This window comes from Catharus ustulatus, chromosome 1 (genome assembly GCF_009819885.2).
Source record: "Catharus ustulatus isolate bCatUst1 chromosome 1, bCatUst1.pri.v2, whole genome shotgun sequence".
Lineage (NCBI taxonomy): Eukaryota > Metazoa > Chordata > Aves > Passeriformes > Turdidae > Catharus > Catharus ustulatus.
In genome coordinates this window covers 97,813,460-97,839,213 of record NC_046221.1, presented here as the reverse complement: position 1 = coordinate 97,839,213, position 25,754 = coordinate 97,813,460, and the positions used below count along the sequence as shown (strand labels likewise).

At 39.1% G+C, this 25,754-nt stretch overlaps 1 protein-coding gene across 1 annotated transcript in view; it reads left to right on the top strand.

The window, feature by feature from the left end:
- The window catches only part of AHRR (aryl-hydrocarbon receptor repressor), a 63,040-nt gene that overhangs the window by 25,733 nt on the left and 11,553 nt on the right, over window positions 1-25,754 (top strand). Inside the window, exon 3 of the mRNA XM_033071411.1 lies at window positions 10,853-10,953. Coding sequence (XP_032927302.1) covers window positions 10,853-10,953 — 101 coding nt within the window. The remainder of the gene's footprint in view (window positions 1-10,852; window positions 10,954-25,754) is intronic.

Below are 25,754 nucleotides of genomic sequence, written 5' to 3'. Positions count from 1 at the left end.
TGGGAGAGGAAATGTAAGCCCACTACTGGTCTGTTTAGGGTCTTTAGCATCTGCTTGAGATCTTTTTCTGAGTATGGGACATGGCTGTCAGGAAAGGCAAAGCAAAACCTTTGTGAGGAAGTGAAAAATAAAGGTTGTTGTAGTAATTGAATACTTCGTATGCATGCATTTTCTACTTCTGCAGAAGGTTCCTGTTCTGCAAAAGAATTTATTTTTGGACAAACCATAGTGTCTTCTCTGCGGGCCCTCTGTCTTACGAGGGATTCCAGTTGGGAACAACGTCCATCTGTTTGGGTAGCTTTGCAGGACTAGTTCTTAAATGCATACATTAAAATGTTAATGTGGATAAAATCACATTTAAGAGATCCAGGGATTGTAACATTATCAGTTTAGGCTTTTGGCAGTTTGATTTGTGACTTCTGCTGTCAGATAGTTCTTAATTTTGAGCTTTTGGGTAAGATTGTGATGCTACTGGCTTTTTTCATCATTCCAAAAGATTCTTGATTGCAGTTCTAAAATTACCCTGGAAATTGATTCTGAAATAATTTTTAAAAAACTTTTAGCTATGTCCCTGATGTTTCCCTTGCCCTTATCTTGTCTCAGCATGTGTTTTTACTTCCTGAAGTAGAAAATCCAAGGCTTAAGGACCCCCTCTTAGGCATACGTTTCTCACAGCACATTGGGTGATGTAGCTTCTCAAGGCTTCGTGCAATTGATGCCATCGTGGCAACCTCCACAGGCAGCAGAAAAGGCTGTGCAAAAAATGCAGAGCAGCTCTGCCTTAGAAAGAGAGTGCCCTGTTCTGTGGGGTGTGTGTGTTTCTCTATTGTTGTGCAGCAGTGTGCTATAGTATCCAGCTCATTTAAAGGTGGAGATTCCCATATTTCCTCTGACAAGCACATTTGCTTCTTTAAAGTACACTAGGAAACAAACTTGTCTTTGCCTTTAATATTGCACACAGTAAGCAGATATATTAAAGAATTATTCTTATTAAAGCACATATTAAAGAATTGTTCTTAGGATATTCCTGACTCTCAAACTGTTGGATCCAGATTTGGTTTTCTGGGTAACACATGCACATCCTGTGCACTAAGGTCTCAGTGTGAATATTTTAGATGCAGTGTTTATTTCATCTTAAAGGTTTCCTTTATCCTCTCCAGATCGTGTGCATTGGCTATTTTTAAACAGTCTCTTGGATGATATACTGGTCTACTGACACATGTTCTTTCAACTCTCTTCTAAGAGATACTGACTTAAATTCCTCTTAGAACCAGCAGGTGTGAATCTAGCCTATGTCTTTCCATGCAGAATGGTGCAATGAAAATGATTAAGGCACAAGAAACTGAGGAGTGGAAGCTCAGGACTACGTTTGAATCATAGTCCTGGAAAAGAGGTTATCAAATTCAAAAAGGCTGGCAGAGATCATGTAAATCTCACATAAGTTAGTCATTGTCAGGTTGCTTTAATCAAATAGCGGGAGAGATTCTTTCTTACGGATTTTCCTAGTTGCATTTATTTTCATGCTTGATCTTTGATTTGAGTTTGTGCTTCAGTGATTGATACTAAATGTTCTAAACTATAGATCTAAATTGGAGAGAGTAAAATGATGCACATCTTCTGTAGCCAATAGAGACTAAAAATGTTCTGATTTGCTCCAGGTAAATCTGTTATCAAGACTTCATTGCATTTCTGCTATAAGAATTGCATTTCTGATGCAATTCTTACAATCACCTTTCCAAAAGTGGGAAAGATTCCAGTAGGCTTCAATTGCTTACTTATGAACACACAAACCTTTCCTCTTAACTGTCTTTGCAGTAAAAATGGATTTTGGTCTCATTACTTAATGTTTCTGAAAAATATTTCAGACTCAAGTTTATTTCAATGGGCTGTTTATCACTAAAGAATGATTTTTGTTCTTTTTGGATGCAATGATTAGTCACAAGCTGCTCTTTCATCATATGCTTAAATTTAGTCAAATACAGGCTTTCTCATAAGGTTCTGATTTTTCTTATTGTCACTTCTGTGATATACTTTGTTTCACGTCACAGATGCTGCTGTTGTACATCTGTTGTTTATTTTCTGTCTGCAACAAATTTTTTGGACAAGGCCATGGCATTGCAGTGAGAATATAGCAACTTTAGAGATGCACTACTGTGTCACACCAGTGTTCCATCTAGTCTGGTATTCATGCCTTCAAAATTGCTGTCTTTTATCTACTTTAAAGCATTCTTGTGCTGGCGTTACAGGGCACTTCACAGTCCCCATATTGTGGGGTTGGGCAAACAGCAGTTCTGCATTCAGTTTATCCACTACCCTCATAATTTTGTAAATCTCTGTTATATCTTCCCTTGTCCTTCTCAGTAAAAAGACAGCCATTTTAGCCTCTCCTCAAAGGGCACCTGCCTTTGCTTTGGACATCAATGTCCATTGATGTATTATTTTCATCAGGAGAATCAATCCTGAAAAAATGGTCTAATGACAATGAAAAACTATGACCCCTATCAAAATAGGACAACATTCTTGAGCCACAGTGAGATAAAATGCTGGAAATTCAGAGGATATAGAGAACACATTTTTAAAAATATATCTGATCAAGGGAAAAGGTGAACAGCTATTCAGACGAGAAGCCATTATGAAGGCTGTTTTAAAGAACAGGGAAACTCTTCAAGTATTTTTGATAGGTCATGTGCTCCACAGATCCTAGAATCAATGTGTCCTGATGTGCTGCTCCTTTGAATATGTATATATATATCATCATCAGTGGGATTTGCTGAGATCCCACTCAGGCAATCAGGATGTAAGTGGTCAGAACACATTGCAATACTCTTAAGGCTAATTGTGGATCAGTTTGGTGAAGTCACCAATGAAAATATAAATGAATGAAAATATAAAACTACATTCATTGTATATTCTGAGGTCCTTAACTCTGGAACTAAACAATGTTAAGCAGACTTTCTAAATACAGAATAGTTCTCTGAAATTATTATTTTTTTTCTACTATAAACATATGCTGGATACCATGATTCTGATTAAAGGACATGTAATTAAAAACTTACAGGTGGAAGGAAGAAGTGTTAGAATCATCTTAATTTTCTGTGAGTATGTGGGTATTGATTTGAAACTGGAATAAATAGTCTGCAGATTTCTTACTCAAGGTTGCTGATAACTCAGACTTGCAATCCATTTTGTAGTTTGAGAGAATAACCCACTTTTACTTACCTGTTATGTGTTTATTCAGAAGGGTGTGCAAGCAAATGCCCAGACAAGCTAACATATTACAGCTTAATTGAAGAATGGAATAGTACACAGATAAAATTAAGGCCCCAGGACTGAACCTATAAATAATAAGTTTCCGTGATCAAATCATCATATTTAATGCAGTAGAAAATAAAACGTGAAGACAAACAGGAAGACTGTTCCTTGGAGTAAGTCTTATATCTTGGGATAATTTCAGAGGACTGCATGTCTTCAGCAGTCATGTAGCCAATATAGTCTACCAGACCAACTGGTAGCTCAAATATTTACTCACAGTGATGCAAACAGATCTCTAAACTATCTCCTTTGCCAAGGCACAATGTGGGGCTGTCTGTTGGGGAGATCATCTGTTGAGTCATATGAAGAGAGAAAGGTTGCAAAAGTAAGCTTACAGAGAAGAAACGTGTTTTCTAGACAAGTTCTTTTGAGTCTGTTGTTTGTATAGTCGGCATACAATTTGTTTCACATGGAGCTTTTCTTTGGACCTGTGATGCCTCAGAAATTATGGGATAGGGGAGATGTTATACTCCCAGACTACATTGACATATAAGTGTTTTCTTATGAGATACAGAGAGAATAAACTAGCAAAAAACAGAGGGAGAGTTAATTACTTATTTTGCATATTCTCCATATCCATACATTTTTTATAAAAGCCACCTCATAATTATCAGCATTTCTTAAATTATTCTACACATTCACAAACTGAGAATTGTGGGAACAGGAAGTGTCCATCCAGAATTTACCCTAATGCTCATTCACCTAAAACGTTAAACAGCTCCTTATCTTACAAAGTGAATCCTGTTTGTAATTAAATAATGAAAGTTTTCCTGGAGGGAATGAGAAATGTCCATTACTCAATAATGAATACTCAATAATGAATAATGAATACTCAAAAACTGAGGAATCTGACTAAGTGAAGTTAGCTCTGTTCTGATTAGGGTGAGGTAGATCAGATGACCTTCAAAGGTCCCTTCACAAAAACTTCCTTAGTTTTTGTGATTCCTTATCCTGACTCAGTTAACAGACCTGGGTTCCCCACAGGTGAACCACTTGCCTAAAGCTCCGCAGAACTCCATGCACTGTAGCACAACTGAACATTCGCAGGCAATTCTTTTCAGCTTCTCAGTTTGCCTCATTTAAACTCTATTTCCCAAAGGCACATAGACCTCTTTTTCACATGCAAGAAAAGAAGTGCCCTGACTCAGTCATCTCTGTAAGAAGTCCTCGGTTTGTGTTTCTTCTTTCACCTGCACCTGGACTCTGTTGCTGCCTTTTTGCTGGGCTGCCTGCCCTGGCATCACACCAGGTCCATCATAAGGACTCAGTGGATCATGAATTCCAGCCCCAAACTGATTCTATTCCGAACACAACCTTGCTTAACATTAGATCGAGAGGGAAAAGATATGACTGATGGCTTTTAGAGGGCAGAGTGAAGAGGATGGTGGAGTTTTTCTGGGAATTGGAGGAAAGCACACCACGACTTCCCCAAGGCAAGAGGCTCGTCCTTCTCCCATTTTTGCCTGCTGGAAACCCCATCTGAGGGTTTTTCCATCCTTGATATATTGTCAGAGCAGCACTAAATTTTCTAATAAGCCAGATTTCTCAGAGCTGATGTTCATAGAAAAAGCATAGGAATGCAAGCTTCTCTCCTCTTTTCTCTGTATTTCTGTAGAAATAATTTCCATGTGTACTTTTACACATACACACAGACAGCACTGGCAGCTGGATCACTGTTTTAGAAAGTTTATCTGATCTGCAGTAATTTCTAAAAACACAAAACCCTCCAGTGGAATATAGTGAAACCGACCGTACTGATGGTCGCTCCAGCAGAGTATTTTACTGTTTGCAAAGGGATTTGACTTCGGGGAAACGCTCCTCACCCTTCGCACAGCGGGCTCTCTCCCCTCTCCCTGCTGCACGAGAGTTATTTTCCTGATCCTTTACCCTAAGCTCCTTTGCTTTTTTTAGGCAACTTCCAGATATATGATACAGTCTATAATGAGGAATTAGGTTCCATTACACGAAGGCTTAACCTTCTCGAAAAGCATTCAGCGCTTGCCAGGAGTCATCAATATTTAACAGCTGTTGTTATTATGAAATACTTCATAGGGTAGCGCGGCCCGTCTGCTCGCACGCAAGGGTTTGAACGGCGGCCAGGCCCCTGTCAGAGCCCCGGCAGATTGACAGGCGGCCGGGCTTGCGTGACAGCGGGGCCGGGGTTACTCAGCACTCTGCCTCCTCCGCAGCGGGGACTTCTCCTCCCCCTCGCTGCCTTCCAAAGGGCTCCTCCGGACGCGGTGAGACACGGGCTGGGCGCGCCGGGGGCGAGCGGGCCCCGCCGGCCCCGGGGAGAGCAGCGCGGCCCGGCCCGGCACCGCTTTGATGCCCCTCTCGCACCGGGGGACAATGGATGAGGCTCGCTGGGAAAGGGGAACACTGGTTCTGGGAGAAAGAAAGAGCGGATGGGATCTGGAAGGCCAAAGGGTTCGGGCTGTACCTTAAATAAATGTCATGCTGTACTCGAGAAACTTCAAAGGGAAGTCAGATTTCAAAGCATCTCTTAAGAAGAAGCAGACTGAGAAAACCGCTAAGTTGGGAAGAAAAGCTCTGCGTTGCTGCTAGTGTAATTTCATCTGGCGTTCTGGTAGCCTCCGCAACAGGACCGAGCGCCATACAGCTTGTATTCAGCTTTTATGCATTTTGGTGCTGATTTCTTTCCCAAGACATTTGTGCTACCTGTGTGTTGTGGCCTTTCAGAGGGCAAGCGTCCCTTCCAAGTTGTTTGGCAATGTGTAACAATTGTTGTGCTGTATTTTTTAATTTCAGTGTTCATCTAATGACCCCCATCCTAATTGTCACTCGGTGTTCTCTGTAACACAGCCAGAGGAAACAGACCATTTCAGTTCATGGCTCTAGGTTTGTTAAGCAGAATTGCTCATACTGAGTGTTTCCGAGTCAATTTGTTTTGTTTTCTTAGTATTCAGAGTAACACGCATAGCTGATTCTTCCTGCAGCTAGAAGATCCAGGAAGAGAGACCCCGCTCTCACTTCCTTTCGAGTAACAGTTACCAAACCTAAGATTTGCATGCTTAAAGCAGTGCCTCTGAACCTGCAGTCTGGATTCGGGTATTTTCATCCACCTGTTTTGAGAAAAAATTTATCCCCTGGGCATCATTGGACAGAAACAGTAGTCCTTGTAGGAGGGCTTGAAACTGATTCACCATCCTGAATCTGCGGAAGACTCTGTGGTCCCCTTCCTACACCCCAGACCAGACCCAGGCAAGATGTTCAGTTCAGAAGCAGCATCCCTTCACTGCTCATTTTTTGCCTGTGCTATTGATGGAGGCAGGCACCTGGGGCAGCTGGGGTACAGTTTGCCCCCATGTTAGTCTGTTACACAGCCTAATTTAGCAGCTAATTTTGCTAATTGTTTTCTGAAGAATGAAGGTTGTTCTTGCACAGCATGAGGTACAGAAACACTCTGGAGAATGTAATCTCGTGGGTTTAAAAATTATGGTTTTATGAGATTCCTGAAATCTCCACCCCTTTGAACTAAAGAGTATTCTGCGATGAATAAATGTTCTGTTATTTCTGGGGGAAAGGGAACGGCTGGTTTCACAATGCTTCTATAGACTGTGTTAGGCAGCTTTTCTCTTCTTTACAATATTCCAGATTTGTTTTTCAAGCCAAGGTGTTTGCAAACACAGATAGCAATGCTTGTATCAGAACTGGAGGCTTAAAAGAGGTCTCAGATTTTTACATTGTTCTGGGCAGAGATGGTGCAGCTGTGAAAGGCTCAACAGCGCTATCTGAGACTATTCCATACTCATTTAGCCAATCTTATTGTTTCTTCTGTGGGCTTTTTTCCTCCATTAATTAGCTGTCAATTCTAACTCTACATTATTTTTTTGGTTTCCACTCCTTTCATTGCTTTCAGATTAGAAATTGAAACAGTATCCTCAGATCTTTGACCTGTCTTCCAGGAAATTGCATGTCTTTATTTTCCCCTCCCTCTCTCCTCTTCTTCTTCCGAGATCCCTTTCCAAATGTCCTGTACATTTCCACAGTTTTGTAGTTTGTAGGACCCAGCATTTCCAGACTTGTTGGCTTTTAATGTTGCATGGAATTGCACCATGCACACTAGATCGCACGATCTTGCAAAACTGTCAGCTCTGGTACATGTATCTCTGGTATTTATCATTCTATGGTATCAATATGCTCATTCATCTTCTTTGGCAGAACAGCTCCATCTTCTGTTTTATTTCATGTTCTGGAAGTGCAGGCTCAGTACACTGTGCTCAGAGAACTGTGGTGTCACCACTTCTCATCTCTCCAGTTTGCTTGTTTTGAACCTGGTAGACGAGCACTCTGTGCTGACCCTCAAAAGGATTGCCTCTCCCGTAGAAAGTAGTCCAAAGCTCCATAAAGCTAAAACTCTCTTTTTTTTTCAATTTTTAAATTTTTAAAAATTTTTAATTTTTTTTTTTTGTACAGCCAGCAGCATTCATTAGACTGCTTGCAGTATCAACTTTTTTCCTGCTCCATTCTTAATACATGGGAACTCCAGCAGCCTGTTTCCCCCTCAGGTCACTGAGTCATCCTTTGCTGTTTTTTATTTTTCAGCTTTCCGCAATTTGCTCCTCCCTGCCCACCAGAGACAGTACTCCTGCATTCTTCAAGATCTCATTTGTTTTCATCATCATAGGCTTCACTGGTGTTCCAGAGGGACACCATTTTATGAGATGTCTAAGCTTGATCACAGCTGTCTTGGCATCAGGGTCTTTTCTATCAAGCCACCCATCATAACCAATGCTTGCTGTCCTGTTCTCTCTCATGACTCTTGGTGGTGACAGGGGTATTGTTAGACTGTTCTGTTTTCTTTTCCCTGTTTTTCTGCCTAGTCAGATAACATCTTGCAAGCTTCTCTCATCTGCCTGTCATGTCTTGCTTTTCCTCCTCCTCCTCCTCATTTCTTTCAGGATCTGTGTGATTTTCTGCCTGTCTTGCTCTGCTTTCCCCAGGTGACAGGATATCACCAGCGCCTCTCTTCTGAGGTGTCACTGCAGTATCAGCCCAGCCGTGGGTGGATTAATCCATGGTGGATTAATCAAGTATTCCCAGTGCAGGGAAGCAGAAGGAGGGGAAGCAGAAGGAGTGCGAGCAGTGAGTGACAGCTCTGCTGCCTTGGGTGCAAGGAGCAAACGTTCCCATCTCAGAGGAGCATTTTCTTCTTGGAGCAATGGTGTTATTTGTCTGTCTTTGGTGGTGCAGTGGGTCTCCTTGCAGTCAGGGCAGTGAGAAGGGCAGGCTATGAAATGGATGTGTGTGGGCTAACATATGGGTAACTCTAACTGGCAAAATAACATTAAAATACTTTCCATTTGGAGATGGAATTTATAGTAGCCAGACGAGTTGCAGAACAAACATCTCTTGTGCTTCTGCTGCTGTGTTTGTATGAGCCTGAAGGCTAACAAGCAGGCAGGGAGCTCTGGCCCGCTCAGTTGGGTAAAATAATAGTTTCCACTAACGATGAAGTTCGAATGGATGGAATTTTCACAACACCAAAAGAGCGCATCAAAGAAATAAACCTTCATTTCCTCTCACCCCTCCCTGTCTGTCCCTTAACCTGAGCAAAGACCGCAAACCACCATGTCAGTAATTACAAAAACATCTCTTCTGGGGAGTGAAACTCTGGAAGAGGCCATTGGAATAGGGGTTGGGTTTTAAAAAATTGTTGTCACAGGGCATTTAAAAGATGTGTAGATGTGGCACTTTAGGGACATGGTTTAGTGGTGGACTTGGCAGTGCTGGGTTAGTGGTTGGACTCGATGATCTTAAGGGACTTTTTCAACCTAAATGAGCCTTTAATTCTAGGTCTGTTCTTATAGACAGGCCTAGCACAAGGCCTAGCTGATTGGGGGAAAAAAAGCGATCATTTCCTATTACCTTAAAAGGTATACCAGAAGGAAAATGCAGATTTAAGAATCTGTATGTTCTATTCACAGCAGCCTAGCTTATAAGTCTGAAATCTCAACACTGTTTTGGCTGGAAAATATGGATAGGGATCTATTTAAAGCAGCTTGGGATTTTCCTGATGTGTTTTCCCATGCCCAGGGGAGGGATTTATTACATCTAATTATACATTTGAGATAATTGCTTTGGGGTAATGACCGACATTATCACTTTCAGCAAATATTTACAATGTAAACTAGAAACTATCACAAATATTCAGTTGGTGTGATTCTGAGTTTTCATCATTTATTGTAAAATGCTGATGTATCCTGCAACAGTCTCTTACTAAGCTGTTAAATTGATAAGGAGCTCTTGCACAGGCTCAGGACCTTTAGAGGCTTGTTCTATCTCTCCTGATCTTATTCTAGTTTGGTACAAACTATTCCTGCCATCTAAACCTTATTTTTGGGAGATTTTATTTTTGATTGGTTGCGTTGTTGTTGGGGTTTTATGATTTTTTTTTTTTTTTGTCTGTGTGGGTTTGGTTTTTTTTTCAGAGGGGTGTTTTTTGTTTTATTAACCATCTCTGGCTGTGGCTGTTCCCACTCCCCTTTGGCTGGAAGGGAGAATGTGTCTCAAACATCCCAGATAATATCACTGGGATGCTCTCCTCTCTCATTCTCTTGATGAAAAGGAAAAAAAACATAAAACTGGATCTGTGCTCCCAGGATATTTGTATGACCCTTCTCTGGAAGTAGGAGTGAAGCTGACTTAATTTTTAGTGACCAAGTGATAAAGATAGATTCCTGTTGTACTCCCTAGATGATGTTGAAGCCCAATAATCATGTGATGCCAACCTTCTAAAAAAATTCTTTCATTATCCCTGGAAAAGCGATTGTATTTCAGTGATTTTTTTGTTGGATATACTGACATTCAAAGATATTTGAGATCAAGCAATGTGAAGGAAGAGCATTGACCACCTGAGTTTCCCATGAAAGTCTAATCAGGAATAAGCTTTTTTTCCCTATTATTATGAAAAATATATGGAATTTTAATCCATAATCAGAGCTATTCATGAATTTCGTGGAATAAATCACCTGCTAAAAACAAACTTTAAAACTCTTTGTAAAAATGAAACAGTGTAAGAACATTCCCTTGAATCTTAAAGTCAGGCTGAAACTTGTAGAAATGAACAGGGTAAAGAGAGACCGAAAATAATCTAATGTCAAGGAGATCAGTGCTGAAAATAAGAAATGTATTCACTCGCTTTTCTTCTGAGCTATATAGACATTTCTCTGTATTGTCATAGTACATATTTTTATAAACAAAACAACTTGCTAACTTTCTTTTGTTTCTTTCCTGTGGGTTATGGTTGTTGCTTTATGTAGAGTAGACTAATGGAAAAAATATGTTCAATAAAAAATGTGAAAGATATTTCACATAAAAAACATCTGGACTGCAAAATATGGATTTATCTCCAGCACAAGGACAAAAAAAATAAAAGAAAGTTGTCAGTAACCGAGATCCAGACCACAAAGACAGTAACCACCAATTAAATTCAATGCATGTTAAATGTCTAAACAAGAATTTTAGTCATGACCCTAATCGTTATGATTTCTAAATTGATGATAACTCTTTCCAACAGCCATTCAAGAAAAGCACTTTAAGAAGCAAGTTGGCCAAACGATAAAAGAAGACAATATATCTAACAAGACTGCTGTTCAAGAAGGTGGACTTCTACTAGAAGTGAGTGAAAAAATGCTGGGTTTTTTCTGGCTGTAATTTATTGAGTTTGATGATATATTTGGGCTGATGATTTGTGGTGACTTTGAACAAACAGTCAGTCTTGGTGGGAGTATTTTAAGAACCACACTCGTGAGCTCTTCTTGCAAGAGCAAGATTGGCAGTCGTGATATTCAGAGTCAGTGTCCATTTGGGCAATTGCACCTTGCACTCTTGCATCCTTGAAATCACCAGTGAACTCCAGCAGGCCAGTTCACAGAGCTTTTTCACTTTTAGGTTTATTTTACTTGGCCCATATTTTGAGGATGTCAACATGAGCTTTCCTGGTTTCTGATCTGAGCTGAGAATATTCTAGGATATTTTAGTTTATCCTGCTTCCTCAACTCTGTGCTCTGCATACAGACCTTGTCAGCAAAAGTTACCCCTTCTATGTATTTTTATCCCCTTTAGCTGACTTTATATTGGCAGAGCAGCATAAAGGGGCCATGCTGTTCCTGAGAACTGGATCCATTAATTTTAAGGAAGAATTAATATTGCTGTGAACTACTGAACCAGCTAGAGCCCAGCGGTCCATCCCAGATACATCTGCATTTCAAACACATGATGTAATAATGCTTTTTATACTCTGAGGTCCTTGGAAATTCCTATGTGATTAAGATTACATATGTACAGTTGTTTTGGGTAGGATAGTATTCATGGTATAAAAATTGTGTTATGATTACAGCCCTGAGAGGCATGTAAATGTAAATTAAATAGTAGCCTCCAGCAAATAATTGTTGAATACTATTAAGTTAAAACACATTTTAGCATGAGACCAAATACCATAAGTTATTCAAGTCTATGGAATGGAAACTGGCACCCTGCTTTCCTTCCTCTTAATATTTCAGAAGATTTTGATTTTAGATTTCAAAGCAAGTAACACAGAGACATCTGATTACTGCCAAAACAAAATGTTTGGCTGTCAGGTGTTATTTTGCAGCCATTTCCATTCTCAATGAATAGGGAGTACGGGGTGTACAATAAATGATAAATATGGTGAGTATATAAATTTTAACGAGGGTCTCCTACAGTTACTCTGTTTTGTTGTGTGTACATTACATGACCACAAGTTATAATCATTGGGCATCCTCAAACAGTAGACTGACTGCTCTGAGTGCATGGAGAGAACACTGGCACACAATTTGGGGCAGGTTACAAGAGACTGCTATTGCTAAATATTCTCTGCTTACTGCAGGGTATGCAGGAGTCACATTCCCTCTGAATACAGAGGAGATATTTTATCCCGGATCATACTTAAAGTGGATCATTAACTGGATGATTAAGTGCATGTTAATATGAATGTACTTGCCAGGCTTCATTTATGGGCACGTCTGACCTAGAATAAGAGGGTGAGTTTTCCTTAGGGCTTGTCGGGAATGTTCTCTGAGGGCTGAATTTGGCTTGGATCCTCGTTCAGTGGTTATGGCACATGAAGAAAAGTGCGTTTTTATGTTGTTCAACCAAATTCACCATGTTGGTTATTAGGAACTGTGGGATTTTAACTAAATATCACATTTCTGATTCCTTCCAAGAAGAAGAAAACCGTGGTTGCTGTTCTTTGTATATTGACTTGTGAATCTGACCACTTTATTTGCTCTCAAAACATATTTTTCAGCTGCTGAAAGCCACTTTCCGTGTCATGACAACACCTTGCACTGTGCAACCTCTCCTTGATGCTTTGTATAATACAAGCCAGAACAATCTGAATCACCAAAATATGTGTGAATAATATTGTTCCTGAGTGCAATGTTAATGGAAAATCAAGAGTAATTGCTTTTATTTTTTTCCTAGTGGGCATAGTGACTCTGTTTTATGTATGGAGAGAAATATGGGATAACAAGAACCTAATTACTGGTAAATAGTGTATCTGGGACTCTTCAGTCTTGGAAAAATGCAGTATTTCCCCTTTCAGCTTGAAAGAAAACAATGGAATTAGTCTGTCTTCAAAATATGTTTAAAATGTTTTTTATTTCTAAAGGCTTCTGCCACAACATGTGTTTTTTATTCAAGATTTTATGGAGATTTTTTACAGCTATAATCAAATAGCTTTCATCAGCAATAATGGAATAAACAATGATACCAGTTTATCAAAGACTTTTTAGTGGAGCACAGCAGGTATCTAAATAAATAATTTCTTTAAGATAATTTCTTCTGGATAAGAGAGACTTTGCTTGCCATCTTTGTTTCCCTTTGAAGGGAAGACAGACAAGACTCTAAGATTCAAAGTCTAATTTTATTAAAGTTTGTTTTTTTTTTTTTAATATGTCCCATTCTTGCAATCTTTACTGTCCTTTGAGACTTCACATTCCAACAGTTTGACTGCAGTAAAGATTTTTAACTTTGAACTTTCAAAATACTTTCCAAGACAGGTGGTTTTGCAGGTCTTGTGCCCCATGCCTTCTGGCAGAAAAGGGCCACATTCAACTTCTGAAGCCTGTTAGTGAATACTTAAGGAACACTGGGCCAAACCCATAATCAGAAAAAGGGGTAAATAAGTTGTATTGGCAGTCAACAAATCCAGATAGAGTTTATGGGGTGATGGGGTGGAGAAACACAATAAAATGGTGACTTGGAGAAATAATGAATCACTGGTGGGTATCTAGGCAATAGCCTTGATTGCAGGATTCATCTCAGGTGGCTCTTAGCCACCTCCTGCTCTTCCCCCCAGCTATACTGTGCTCGTAATCTGAAGTCCAGACTCAGAGTCTACACTATTGTGCAGGTAATTGCCCATCCCAAATGGCTGTGTAACTGTCACTGTGTTATCCTGTTCACTGATCACTGGAAGAATTAAATGCCTGCTGTTTACAGGGAGGCTCTTTATGGACTTGCTTTCTTAATGACATGTAATCAGGCATCACCCCATCATCACCTCCAGAACTGCTCCTTGAGTAACCAGCACTTGTGCACTAAGCAGCACCCTGCTAAAATTGTCATTTGGGCTTTATTGACCACTTCACAGTTGCTCCTGCAGTTTTTATGCTTGTCATGGAAGAATAATTGTTCAAATTTCTGTCTCAATCCTTGCTGTTAAGGAGGTGCATTCATGGACTTTCTTTTCTTCTTTGTTATGTCTGTTAGTCTTCTGTTATGCTCTTGTAGGCTGAAGCATACGGTTTATGGCATCTCTGTCTCCAGATGTAGTGGACATAATTCTTTTTGGGTGTGAAAATAGTGGTTTATAACCAAAATGTCGTAATGAATATAAAGAAATATGGATAATGCAGGCAGCTCCTGAACAGATGCTAGTGGAGTAAGGCTGCCTGGTTCTGTCGCGCTCCCTTCTCACTGATGAATATTGATAAAGGCCAGACATGGCCTTTTTTGTCATTTCCATGCTTACTGGCAGCTCAGACTCTTTCAGAGATGATCTATGTTGCTTTTCAGGATGCTCCGAGCCACACTTCTGTACAGTTCAGGACCAGATTTCCATTCTACTCTTAATGCCTCAGGGCACAGGAATCACATTTCTGTGGTTTTGTCTCATGTTTTTCTTTATGGCTGCATTGAAGATACTCCTGATACTCCTTCTTCAGTGACACTGTACATTCCCTTTAATACCTTTATCAAGGACCTGGATAAGGGATCGAGGGCACCCTCAGTCACTCTCACAAGACACAAAGTTGGATGGGAGTGTTGGCCTGCTTGAGGGCAGGAAGGTTCTGCAGAAAGATCTGGAGGGGCTTACTACTTATTTAAATTTTTTAGACAGAGACACTATCCACTAACAGTGGTCACTCTCTGTTGTGCCTGGCATCTTAAATATCTTAAAATCAGTCATATAGTCCTTTACTTAAAAAATAAATAAATTACTAACACCTTCGAAACCATGAAAGCTAGGTTTGTTTGTGCAACCATTATAACTCTCCAGTGATAATTAATAATCCTAGCTTCATTACATTAGCTACTTAAACATATAAAGTTGGGTTTTCCAACCTGAGCTTCCATGTTTTTGTTCCACCAAAGCATGCAGGCAAATTTTGCTGATTTCAGTAGTAAGTAGCAAAACTAGTGAGACACTTCAGGTTATTTATCTTCTGAACCAGCAGCATTTGTGCTTGGAATTGGCTGCTGGTGCAAAGCCACAGCACAATCAGGTATAGAGGTCCTGTATCGCACAGAACCGGCAGTTTGTCACCCAGTCAAGTCCTTTATAGTTTATTTCTTAATTCCATATCACAGGTTTGGAAATTCTAACTTGATTCTAACTTGGTAGTTCCCAGCGAAGTCAATGAGGTCTTTTTTCAACAACTTTAATACCAAATAGACCCCAAGCCACCTTAATCAAAACCAATGAAAGTCAGACTTTTAATGCAAACCTATGATTTAGGATTTGACACAATGTAAGTTTGAAGCATATTATTTAACATTATGTTGCTACCTTAGAAATGGATGCAAATAATAATCTTCCTGGGAGTTACTTTGGAGAGGTCAATGTGCACATTTTGGCACTGAAACATATCTCCCAGTGGCTTCTACTAACAGCTTGAACTGGAGTTCAAGTCTCATTCCGAGGGATTTGGAAAATGATACATTAGAAAACATCCTATTGGTGCTGTTCTTCACTCTGCATAAGGAAATAACATAGGAAACCCTTTTCCCACTTGGTTTCCTGTCATTTTTTAAAACTTGTTAGTGTAATTCCACTTCCTCCTTCCAAACTGATTTATGTAATCAGTTCTTGATAAAACTGTGCTCTTGAAAAAGGTATTCCAGTTTGAATTTCAGTCTGAGAGCAAGAGATTTTTCCTCTTCCTGTTATTTTTATAATTTAAACTTCAAAAGGCAAATGACAAGTCCAACAAAGTGCATGGAGATTATATGGATCTGTGACCATGGCACAAACTTCATGAATCAAAAACTGGGAGAAAGACACATTTTTGATTTATTCTGATCTGGAATTCCTTTTCAGCTTCCAATAGTGCTGACACTCTCCTAGCACAGTCCTTCTAAAGTAAACCCTGACAGATGATGATACAGTGTTTCATTTTCTTAATCTACTAGTTATAAAATTGGACCATCAAAATATGAAATTCTCATAAAAAGCTCATAGTATTAGTGCTTTTTTTTTCAGTTAATACATTTTTTAAAGTTACCCAAACAATGCTTTTGCTTTCCTTTGTTTTCAAACATGAACCTTCTCCCAGTAATTTGGATGACGTGATTTAAGCTGACATTAGTCACTTGGGATGACTTACAGAGAATTTATCCATTTAAAAACCCCATAAATGGGGTTAGGAGTGCCGTTTTATCACATGCGTACATTCACTTTTTTCTTGCCAGGCATAGGCAAAACACAAAGGAACATTTCAGAGGCCCTGGTCCCTTTTCTTCTTTCTTTTCAAATAGGCATATTTCTAAAATCCAGACTTGAAATTTGGCATGGCCACAGCTCTGTGCAAAAAACATCCTTTCTGTTGCCCTTTAAACAAATAACTAATGTTCTCGCTTATTCCTTTCTTCTTTTTTTTTTTTTTCCTTCTTCTCTAACAAATTTGGATTGAAAAGCCATGACTGCTAAATTCCTTTTGCTCTCTCCTCCAGTCCTTAGTGCTACTGTTATGACTGCAGCAATCATGATACTGCCACAGTGCTGAGGTTTCTGAAATACAGGAGGTGGCACCATCCAACTGGACAGGGGGACAGAGAAAAACAAAATCATGTTATCCCCTCCCTTCAAATTTTCAGCCTAAGTATGAGAAAAGTGATAGAAGATGGATTTTGATGGGCAAAACTGTGTGGAAATAATGAATAAAATGGTAACCACAATTGCCAGTACACATAGTGTCTGAGAAGCTTGACTTTTGCCAAGACTTTTGCAAGAGTTTTATGGAGGGATTTGAAAAGAAAAAATATGTACTTCTGTAGAAGTTTGTGTGGAGCCTTTTTGTGAAAGGCAAAATGCCACTAAATGCTTCTTTTCAGATTTCATTACATGTTGGGCTGATGAGAGTTAGTATTTAGCTTCTCCAACACAAAATTGCAGATTATAATTATAATTGAGAGGGAGCAAGCTGGGAGTGGATCGGAAAATCAGGGCCAGCAGCCTATGTCCAGTGTGACCGAGCAGGTGGAGAGGGCGGTCAGCGCAGGTGTGTGGTGAGGAGACACAGGTATCATTCTCTGCTTGCTGCTTGCATCAGGAAAAAGGTGTCCTCCATTTGTCAGGAGACAGGCAAACCTGCTGTCATATGAAGAGGGCTGGCTGAGAAATTGCAGTTGTACCAGTGAACAGAGCAGCTGTCCATCCATAGCGTTAAGGTGAAGAATCAATAAGCTTTGGGCACAGATGCAGCTCTGAATTTCAGGCCGCTGTTGCTGTCTCCAGACCGTTCATCACAGCCAGCTCCACCCCAGCTCACTTTTCACAGCCGCTTCCTCTGTTTCTGCTCAGGCTATTTCGGTGCCTCTTGGAGACAGTCCAGTGGCCACAGAACTTCCTCCTCAACAAAACATATTCTCCCATTTCAGTTCTGTTAGGTTTTTTTTCCTCTCGCTGACTTCAGAGCTAATCCTTGATAACTATTTCCACCAGTCAATAGGTTTAGTATCTGTATTTGAGCCCTGCATCATATAGATGCATCAGGAATTAGTCTGCTACTACAGTTGACTTCCTGCATTCAGGCAACAAAGGCATTCATAACACAACGTTCATTTCATACCAATTTCTGCCTTTGAGGAAATATTTTTGAAGATGGCATAGTCATGTATTGCAAAAAAAAATAAACCAAACCCAAAAAACCCCCAAAAAACCCCAAACAACCCAAAACAGAGAAGAAACAGAAATACACTTTAAATAATTGCAATTGTACATTGTTTAACTTGTCTTCAACTGGTTGAAGTGAAATTATAAATGAGGAGCCTAAACTGTATTCACAGATGACACTTGCTTTCAGTATATTCCTCATTCGCAATTCAGAAAAGCTCATGAGCTGCAGCCCTGCTATCTTCTCAATAAGATGAAGTGATGAAGAAGAAAGCAGGTCCAGGCTAGACTGTGTCCAGTTGTGAGAAATTTTGCAAATTTGCAGTGATTTTGTTTTGGAGGTTTTGAAAAAATCCTCTACATATTTTTACTAGAAATATAGAATAAAATATCAAATTCCACTTTCACTTCTTGTCTGCCTTAGTTAATAAAACTTAAATGCTCAAACCAGAGCCGGGGCTTGAATATGAGAGTTGAGGAAGGATTCACTTAGTGTACAGTGCAGCTTAAGATCTGCAGTCATTGCTGCTGGTTAGAGGAGCTGTCTCTAACTTTCAATCCTTATTCCTTTCCAGATGATCCACTGTCATTCACTTGGTATCTTGATCAGAGAAAGCATTGCCTGCCTCTCTGGGTCAGCACAATGCCTTTATTCAGGATTCACCCCTGCTGTCAGAATGGGATAGGCTGTGTTTGATATAGGATACTTACAGGATACAAAACGTGCATAAAATAATTACCTGCAAAGTAAAACTGTTCCCAGAGTCAATCTCAGGAATGTCATTCTCCCTGAAAATTTTACTGACCTGAAATAATGTTTTAAAAGGCTGGTTTAGCATATATTATCAAACAGAATGTGAAATACAGATTGTTTTGCTCTTCTCCCCACCCCCTGAAATAGTTTCATGTTAGAAAATGTGATATTTAGTGCTAAATACACAGAAAAAGAGCACTCTGAAATTAGGACATAACATTCTGTTTTCAGTATATAGTCTGCAACATTGTCTCTCTTAGGTTTTGATTCCTTACAGAAAGAGATGTCTGCCTTTCATCCTCATTAACAGTTTGCAAGTACAAATAAAAGTCAGCTGTGGATGGAATATTATGACGGCTTCCTCTCTTCAGGACTTGATGCACTTACATGTAAATAACACTGAAAAAAATCCAGACATTTGGTACTTACATATGTCTAATTGTCCAACATGTTGGATAAATATTATTTGAGACTCTTTTCAGTAACTTATTTCTGTGAAAGATAATGCCTAATCTTACTACATTTGTTATTTCAAAGTCTACCTAACTAAATTTGTTATTACAAGTGCAGAGTAGTGAGCAATTAATGCTTCATTTTGAGTCTTCTCAAATGGAATTAATCAGGCTTGCATTTTCTATATTGAAAGTGTTGAAGAGAAGACTGAAAAGCTCAGAGCAGCTGCAGAATTCAGAAAGGATGAAGAGCTGAACTTGCACTGAAGATACGATATTGCCCCAGCTTTGCTTCCATCTGTGAATACAACATCTGCTTTTGAGGAAGTGAAATGAGAAACTGTATGAATCAATATAAAGACGGTTTCTATTTCCAAGTGTAGTCCAAGGCATAGTATTTGTGAAAGAGCATTGACAGGAGGGTTCCATTACTAGTAAAGCACAATTTTAAATTCAACATCATGATTAATGAGGAAGCTAAGGAAATAGATATAATGATTATGTTGTAATTTAGTATCCTTTCATGGTAATTGCTAAGGTAAATAACATGTTACTCATCCATATACTCACGATCTAACAAACATCATACCTATATCTATGTATTAATAAATAAAATGTGCTTTGCCCCAACAATTTTAGAATTAATAATTGGAATATTTTTCTTTATATTAATTTAAGTAGTCTTCAGTACTTCTATACCACCCATTAATCTCAGGTAGCATTCATATTTTTGCTTTCCATATGAAATCCTAAATAGTATTGTGAAAAAAAGAATAATGAAATTTTTACAACTAGACCTGAAAAATCCACCAAACATTGTCATCAATAGAAGGCATTTTTGGTGATAATATTTTATTCTAAACAAGCTTGCCATATAACAAATTTGTACTGAGGTGTTTGTGTGACCCATGAATTCACTTTTGCATCAACTAAACCTTCCCTAAGCTACAAAACCCATCTTTAAGCTATTAGTAATCAGTAATGCTCCTCTCTGGAAGCATGGTCTGTATTCTCTTTTCCAGTGCTTAGTACTTGTGGAAAAAACAGGATTTAATGGGGATGCATCTCTTTCTAGTATGCACCACATCAACCTTCTACACAAACAAACTCAACTGATGCTTCAGCCATCGTTTCTCAGCCCCTTCTTGGGTAGAGTAGTTGGTTTTGAGGCACCAGGTTCATGGGGGACCAGCAATTCATGTATATGTTAACAAAGAGAGGCCCTATCCCAAGGACTTGACATAGACTAAGCAAGCTTTGTTACAAAACCTTAGTTTGGAAGAAATGTATAATGGAAGAAAAACTGCATTTACAGTTTTGCATTGTGCTTTCAAAACAACTTCAAAGACAAAGTTGTTCTTGGTTGCGTCCAATACTTATTACATATCAAGCATATAAAAAACATCACCATGGTTTAAAATGTGTTTACATGTATGCACACACTGCAATCTCACCCTCCAGGGAACTACTATGCTCTCTTGAAATTTTATAGCTCACAATTACCGGAGCCCAGTGACTTACATTTTCCTAACAGATTTCCAGGAGGCCAGTTTTGACTGCTGCCTCTTGACGAGCCAGTGTTCCAGCTCCCTTGTTAGGCTGAAGACACTTATATAAACAAGCATCTCCAAGGTTTCCCTAATTCCTTCGTGGAAGTGATGGGATATTGAAAAATAGAATAATGAGAAATTTCACCAGCTGAATGATTCACAATCATTTGTGCCTTTCAGATGGCCCAGCTGTTCCCTCTGACAGAAAATGAGAGGGCCAGGACTCAAATCTGTCTGGCATTGTGAATGATTGTTGAAAATGTTGATCTTGGTAGTACAGCACTAGATGCTGAATTTCTATACTGAAAGAAGCCTGAAGTGGTATCCAGGGTCAAGGAAACAGTCAGGAACATGAACTTTGTTTTGTCTGGGGTGACAGGAGGAGTGAAGGGGGCATAGTAGTCATATATATATATTTCTTTGTATTTGAAAATAAACATTTCTGCTGTCTATGAAAATCAGTTTATCAGATAGAGCACTTTCTCTCCGAAAGGCTTCCCATATAACTCCATGTCTGTAGACTTCAGCTAGTACTTCCTTCCCTGGCTCAAATGATGGAAATTTGTCTTCTGTTTTGTTTCTTTTGCCTGAAATTTAATCTGTACACGCAAACCCTTGATCAAAACTGAATGCTAAAGCAATTCTGCCACTCTCCTTTGCACGAAATAGTGCTTACTCACAGAAATATTCCTTTTGAAGTTGCTTTGTAGATACCAGAGAAATACATAAGAGTCCAGAGAGCTAAGAGATACTGTAAGTTTTGAGTACAGGCCATAATCTGATGTCACTGAATACAGTATTTCTGAATAGTCTTCTATGCTGTTTTTATGTCAGGGTTCTGCAAGACTTAATTTTTTTTTTTCTTTTTTTTTTCTTTTTTTTTTTTTTTTTTTTTTTTTTTGGTTTATAAGAGAACCTCAGGGATTCAGAGGGCTCTACGAGTCCTAAAAACACCAGTGGAAAGAAATACTGATTCACTAAACAATGCAGTTTAAGACAGAAGACACTATTAACTGTCTGCGTTCTCCTCCTGATATTCCTAAGACATGAACAAGTATATAATTTCCAGAGTTTTTAAATAGCTTCTTATTTAGATCATCAGAAAATGGCCCCATCCCACATAGGATGCAAAACCCACGTGATCCACTATTAAATGAAGCTGTTCCAGATAAATTGCAAGCCAACTGACCCTGGAAATTTAGTACCCAAGTTGCGTGACTTGAAAATCTGTTCAAAGCAAGGCATGGCTGCAGGCCTTGACTGTTGTACTTTAGTAGCCATAATAACATGGTCTCTGGAGACTCAATGCTAGTGAATTTTCCTTTATTTCAAGGAAGAGTAATAAGAGAAATGTGCATTGGAACTTGTTCTCTCCTTTTTTTTTTTTTTTTTTCCCTCCTCCTTATTTTTACTATGCCATGACCTTGACCAAAATATCTTTGAAGTATTTTCTGGCTGATTTTCTGCTATGAGACCAGGAAAAAAAAAAGTCAGGATATATAAAGGATCTTGCCAAAGGAAGTCTATCTTCCTCAAAATATTTGCCTTCATTCCCAAAGAGAATCTCTTGACTAATAAAATTCCGAAAACTTCTTAATGGAAGGAACTGATAACTTTCATCTCACAGCTACTGCAGACACCAGAATAATATCATACTTTCTTTGAACTGACAGATTAATTGTTTTTATGTTTCAGTAGCAGGTGCAGCTTTTCGTGAGTACATAATTGGATGTACATGTTTTTTCAAAAGAACACAGGCCCCTATCTGGTGCCAAGCTCTTTTTCTTTTTTCATTTGAGAGAAAAAGTCCCACATGATTTCATTTTTTAAGTACAATGTAGAAAACTCATGTAAGTGTTTTTAAAAAGCCAAATACAAACAAACAAATGTTCACAATACATACTTAAGTCTGTCTCACATGTTTCAGCTATTATCCTGGATTAGAAATTCCATCTGTCATTGAATCCATATGGTTTACCAAATGTCAGTTTAAAACCATGTATTTTTTTCAGATTTTAAGTTAGTTGTTTTTTGTTGTAAAAGTTTTAAGGTCCATACTAATACTTTTGTGTGTTTATTTCTATGTGTGCATGTGACCCTCTGTGCATGTGTAAGAATATCCAATATTGCAAAAAAATTTTAGAATGCAAGTGAACTTTACTGATTGAAACACACTTGTACGCAAAACAAATGCCACCAACACTAAGTTGTGGAGTTTGGTTAAATCTGCACCGCCCACCCCCCCCACCCCCCAAATACCAGAGCCTCATTTAGGCTTTCCATTATTTCTTCTGAGAGGATTAAACTGAAATGAGGAGAGCTGCCTTTACTCCTCTGTGCTGTGCCCTCAGTGTTGAGGGCAAATGTGCTTTCATTAAGGAGTGCAAACTGCACAGGTATGAGGCTGGTCCATGTCCTCTTTCCTGTTTCATCTCCCCAGGTTATCCATTACCCAGGCACAAGGCTGCTGTGATTCTGACACAGCACACCTGTGCAGCCTCCTGTTCACTGGGAATGAGAGAAAGCTATTGCTGAGAATTTTATTTCAATAACTGAGAATGTTTAAAAATCATAAGTAGAGACATATACTTTGTTGTGCTGTTTAATATGAGACATGGTAACTTCAAAAGCTGGGAAGATTTTTCACCCATTCTTGTGGACTGAAGCTCTCCTACTCTGTCTAACAAGTCACTAGGCTTCTGGCCAGAAAAATGGAAAAATCTGTATACAGTGTTACTGTAAAGGATTTCAGTATGGAATTGTATTTGGTACCCGAGAGATTTATCTGTGAGGTTGGAAAAGGTATTTCCCTACTCATTTGCAATTGTCATTACTCTCTTGGGGTGGGCAATGTGCTAGCAAACACCCTCCTCCTTATCCCCACCTGTGCTGAATAGATAAGAAAAGTATAAATTCCAGCCCAGCTCTGACTCTATTGAGAGCCTTCTGTGTTACAGATGTTTGTTTTTCCACTGAACTACAGTTTAGGGTAATATTGAGAAAGCAGAAGTATTTGCAGGCGTGGATGAGACTCACTGGTATAAAGTTTTACTTGATATCCAGCTTGCCTTTTTTTTAATGTGTCTGAAGCAGCAGGTTTCCCAGCTAAAATGAATTTAGAGGCATGGAATTTGTGTTAATCCTCAACTGAGTCATGTGGCTCCATAAAAGTTGTTTTTGCACCAAAGTTGATTTTGCTTTCCCTGCTTTCAGTGCAAAGCATCTGATGTCTGCAGTTGGTTTGGTGAAAACCAGGGGGTGCTTATTTAAGAGAAATAACCTCAGGAGAGGACACCAGCATTTTGAGAACAAACTGAAAACAAAGCAGGCGAAGTTTAGAAATCTCTTCATTTACATACATGCTTCAAATCCACACTTATTTCTTGTTTAACCTAAACACATGGCTTCTTGAACTGTTCCTCCACTTCTTCCTTCTTCCTTCCTCCCTCCCACCTCTTTCTTAATACCTCCTCCAACCTCACAGATGTAGTTGCCAGTACACTGATCTGAACTCTTGGAAATGCACATGGTCCCATTTCCCTTTCCAATTTTTAGAAACTGCTGCACTTAGTCCAGCCTGACTCTAGCTCTGTGAAAAAAAAAATGTGTAAAGAAAAACCTTCCTGCTTTCCACTGTGGGGGATCAAATCTTACATTTTAAGGGTAAAGACTGATGTCTTATGTATGTGTCTAAGCCTAAAGAGTACGTAGCAATATGTTGAAGAAGACAAATTTTTTTAATAGACGAATTTATCTCTTGATTCATACAAGCAGTCCTTGACAAAAGCAGGTATTCTTTGAGGGACTGAAAAACTCCAGCTTGCCTGCAGGACAATGAAGGGTACATTTTAAGGATGTTCAGCATGCTAATGTGTAGGATTCTTTGATAATATGTAGATCTTGTGGTCATTGTTTAAGTTTTTCGAGGTAGGGCTTGTTGTATCTGTTTGCGTAGCTTAAGAACTTTTTTTAAATTACGCAAATTTCTTTCATTTTAAAAAGTTCTTAACTTCTATCTAAACCAGTTTCATGGGCGGGACTCAAGGTCTTTCAGAATATGGAATATGCATGGTAAGAGCCACAGACAAAAAGGAGCTCCTTTAAGTGTCCTACAGTTATCTTTCTGGAAAATTTTAGTCTATCCAAATTAAAAGGCCTGCCAGATGTTCAAAATGTAATAAAATTCCTAGCATCACATCATTGATGGTTTCATTGTTGTGAAAGAGACAAGATGCCAAAAATGCTTTCTTCTCTCCATTTGATGTTGAAATGTATATGACAGATACCATCCATGGAGGTTCCTCTCAGTGCAGTGGGAGGCATAGACGTGAAGATGCAGAAATTTTGGCATACCATCTTCTGGTTGGTGAGGTGCTGGGATAAATTTGGGCATTATTTAGAGCAGGAAATAGCACCAGTTGAGCAAGTCCTTGTGCTTGAAGAGTTGACAAGGATAACTAGTGTTCAACACAAACACAACTAGGCAGAGATCACTTACTCTGCAGAGGATCTGTACCTATGGAGCTGACCTGGAGCAAAACAAGACTTGCCATTGACTGTTCTTAGCATTGACTTATGTTTAGTGTTGACCTGGTTGAATCACTTGCTGTACAGCCATTGAAGACTCTCCATTACTCTTCTCAAGTCATTGTTTCATGGGTTTTTCAAGGCACAGAGCCTCTGGCCAAGTGTGGTCCCACAGGGCCACGTTTCCAAAGGTGCTCCACATTTATGATGGGAGCCAAACCTTCTGAGGAGGTCAGTCTATTGTGCACTGAACTCTTGAAACTCTGCCCACCATTGTCACAGTGGGAACCGCTTTAAAGCAGTCTTGGAAATCTGGTCTTTATTTAGGAACCAAAAAGAGAACCAAGCTCACAAAAATATGTCAGTGTATCTGGTTACTGAGCAATTGAAAATCTGTCCTCACTGTGTTTTGGGATTAACTCAGGATTAATAGGCACATCAGTAAATTGAGAGTAAGGTGAAGCATGGATTATAATAATATAACAGCATTTCAGCAACAGCTATTTGAGCTGCAATCTCAAAGACCTCAAAACCACCACATGAAAGGATCTAGACTGCCTTGGAATGCAAGCCTGCTGGAGTAAAGATATGTTACCAAATGTTTATCAGGGGAAGAGAGGCAAAATTAGTCAGTCCTCACGCAGCATGATCTTAATGTTTGCATCATGTATTTAATTTATGGATTTGTATTTAATTTAATCCTCAGTTTTGGATTTCTCTGCTCTCCTTGCATCACCAAGTGTGTAAGAATTAATTCAGCTCTCTTCTAGATTAGA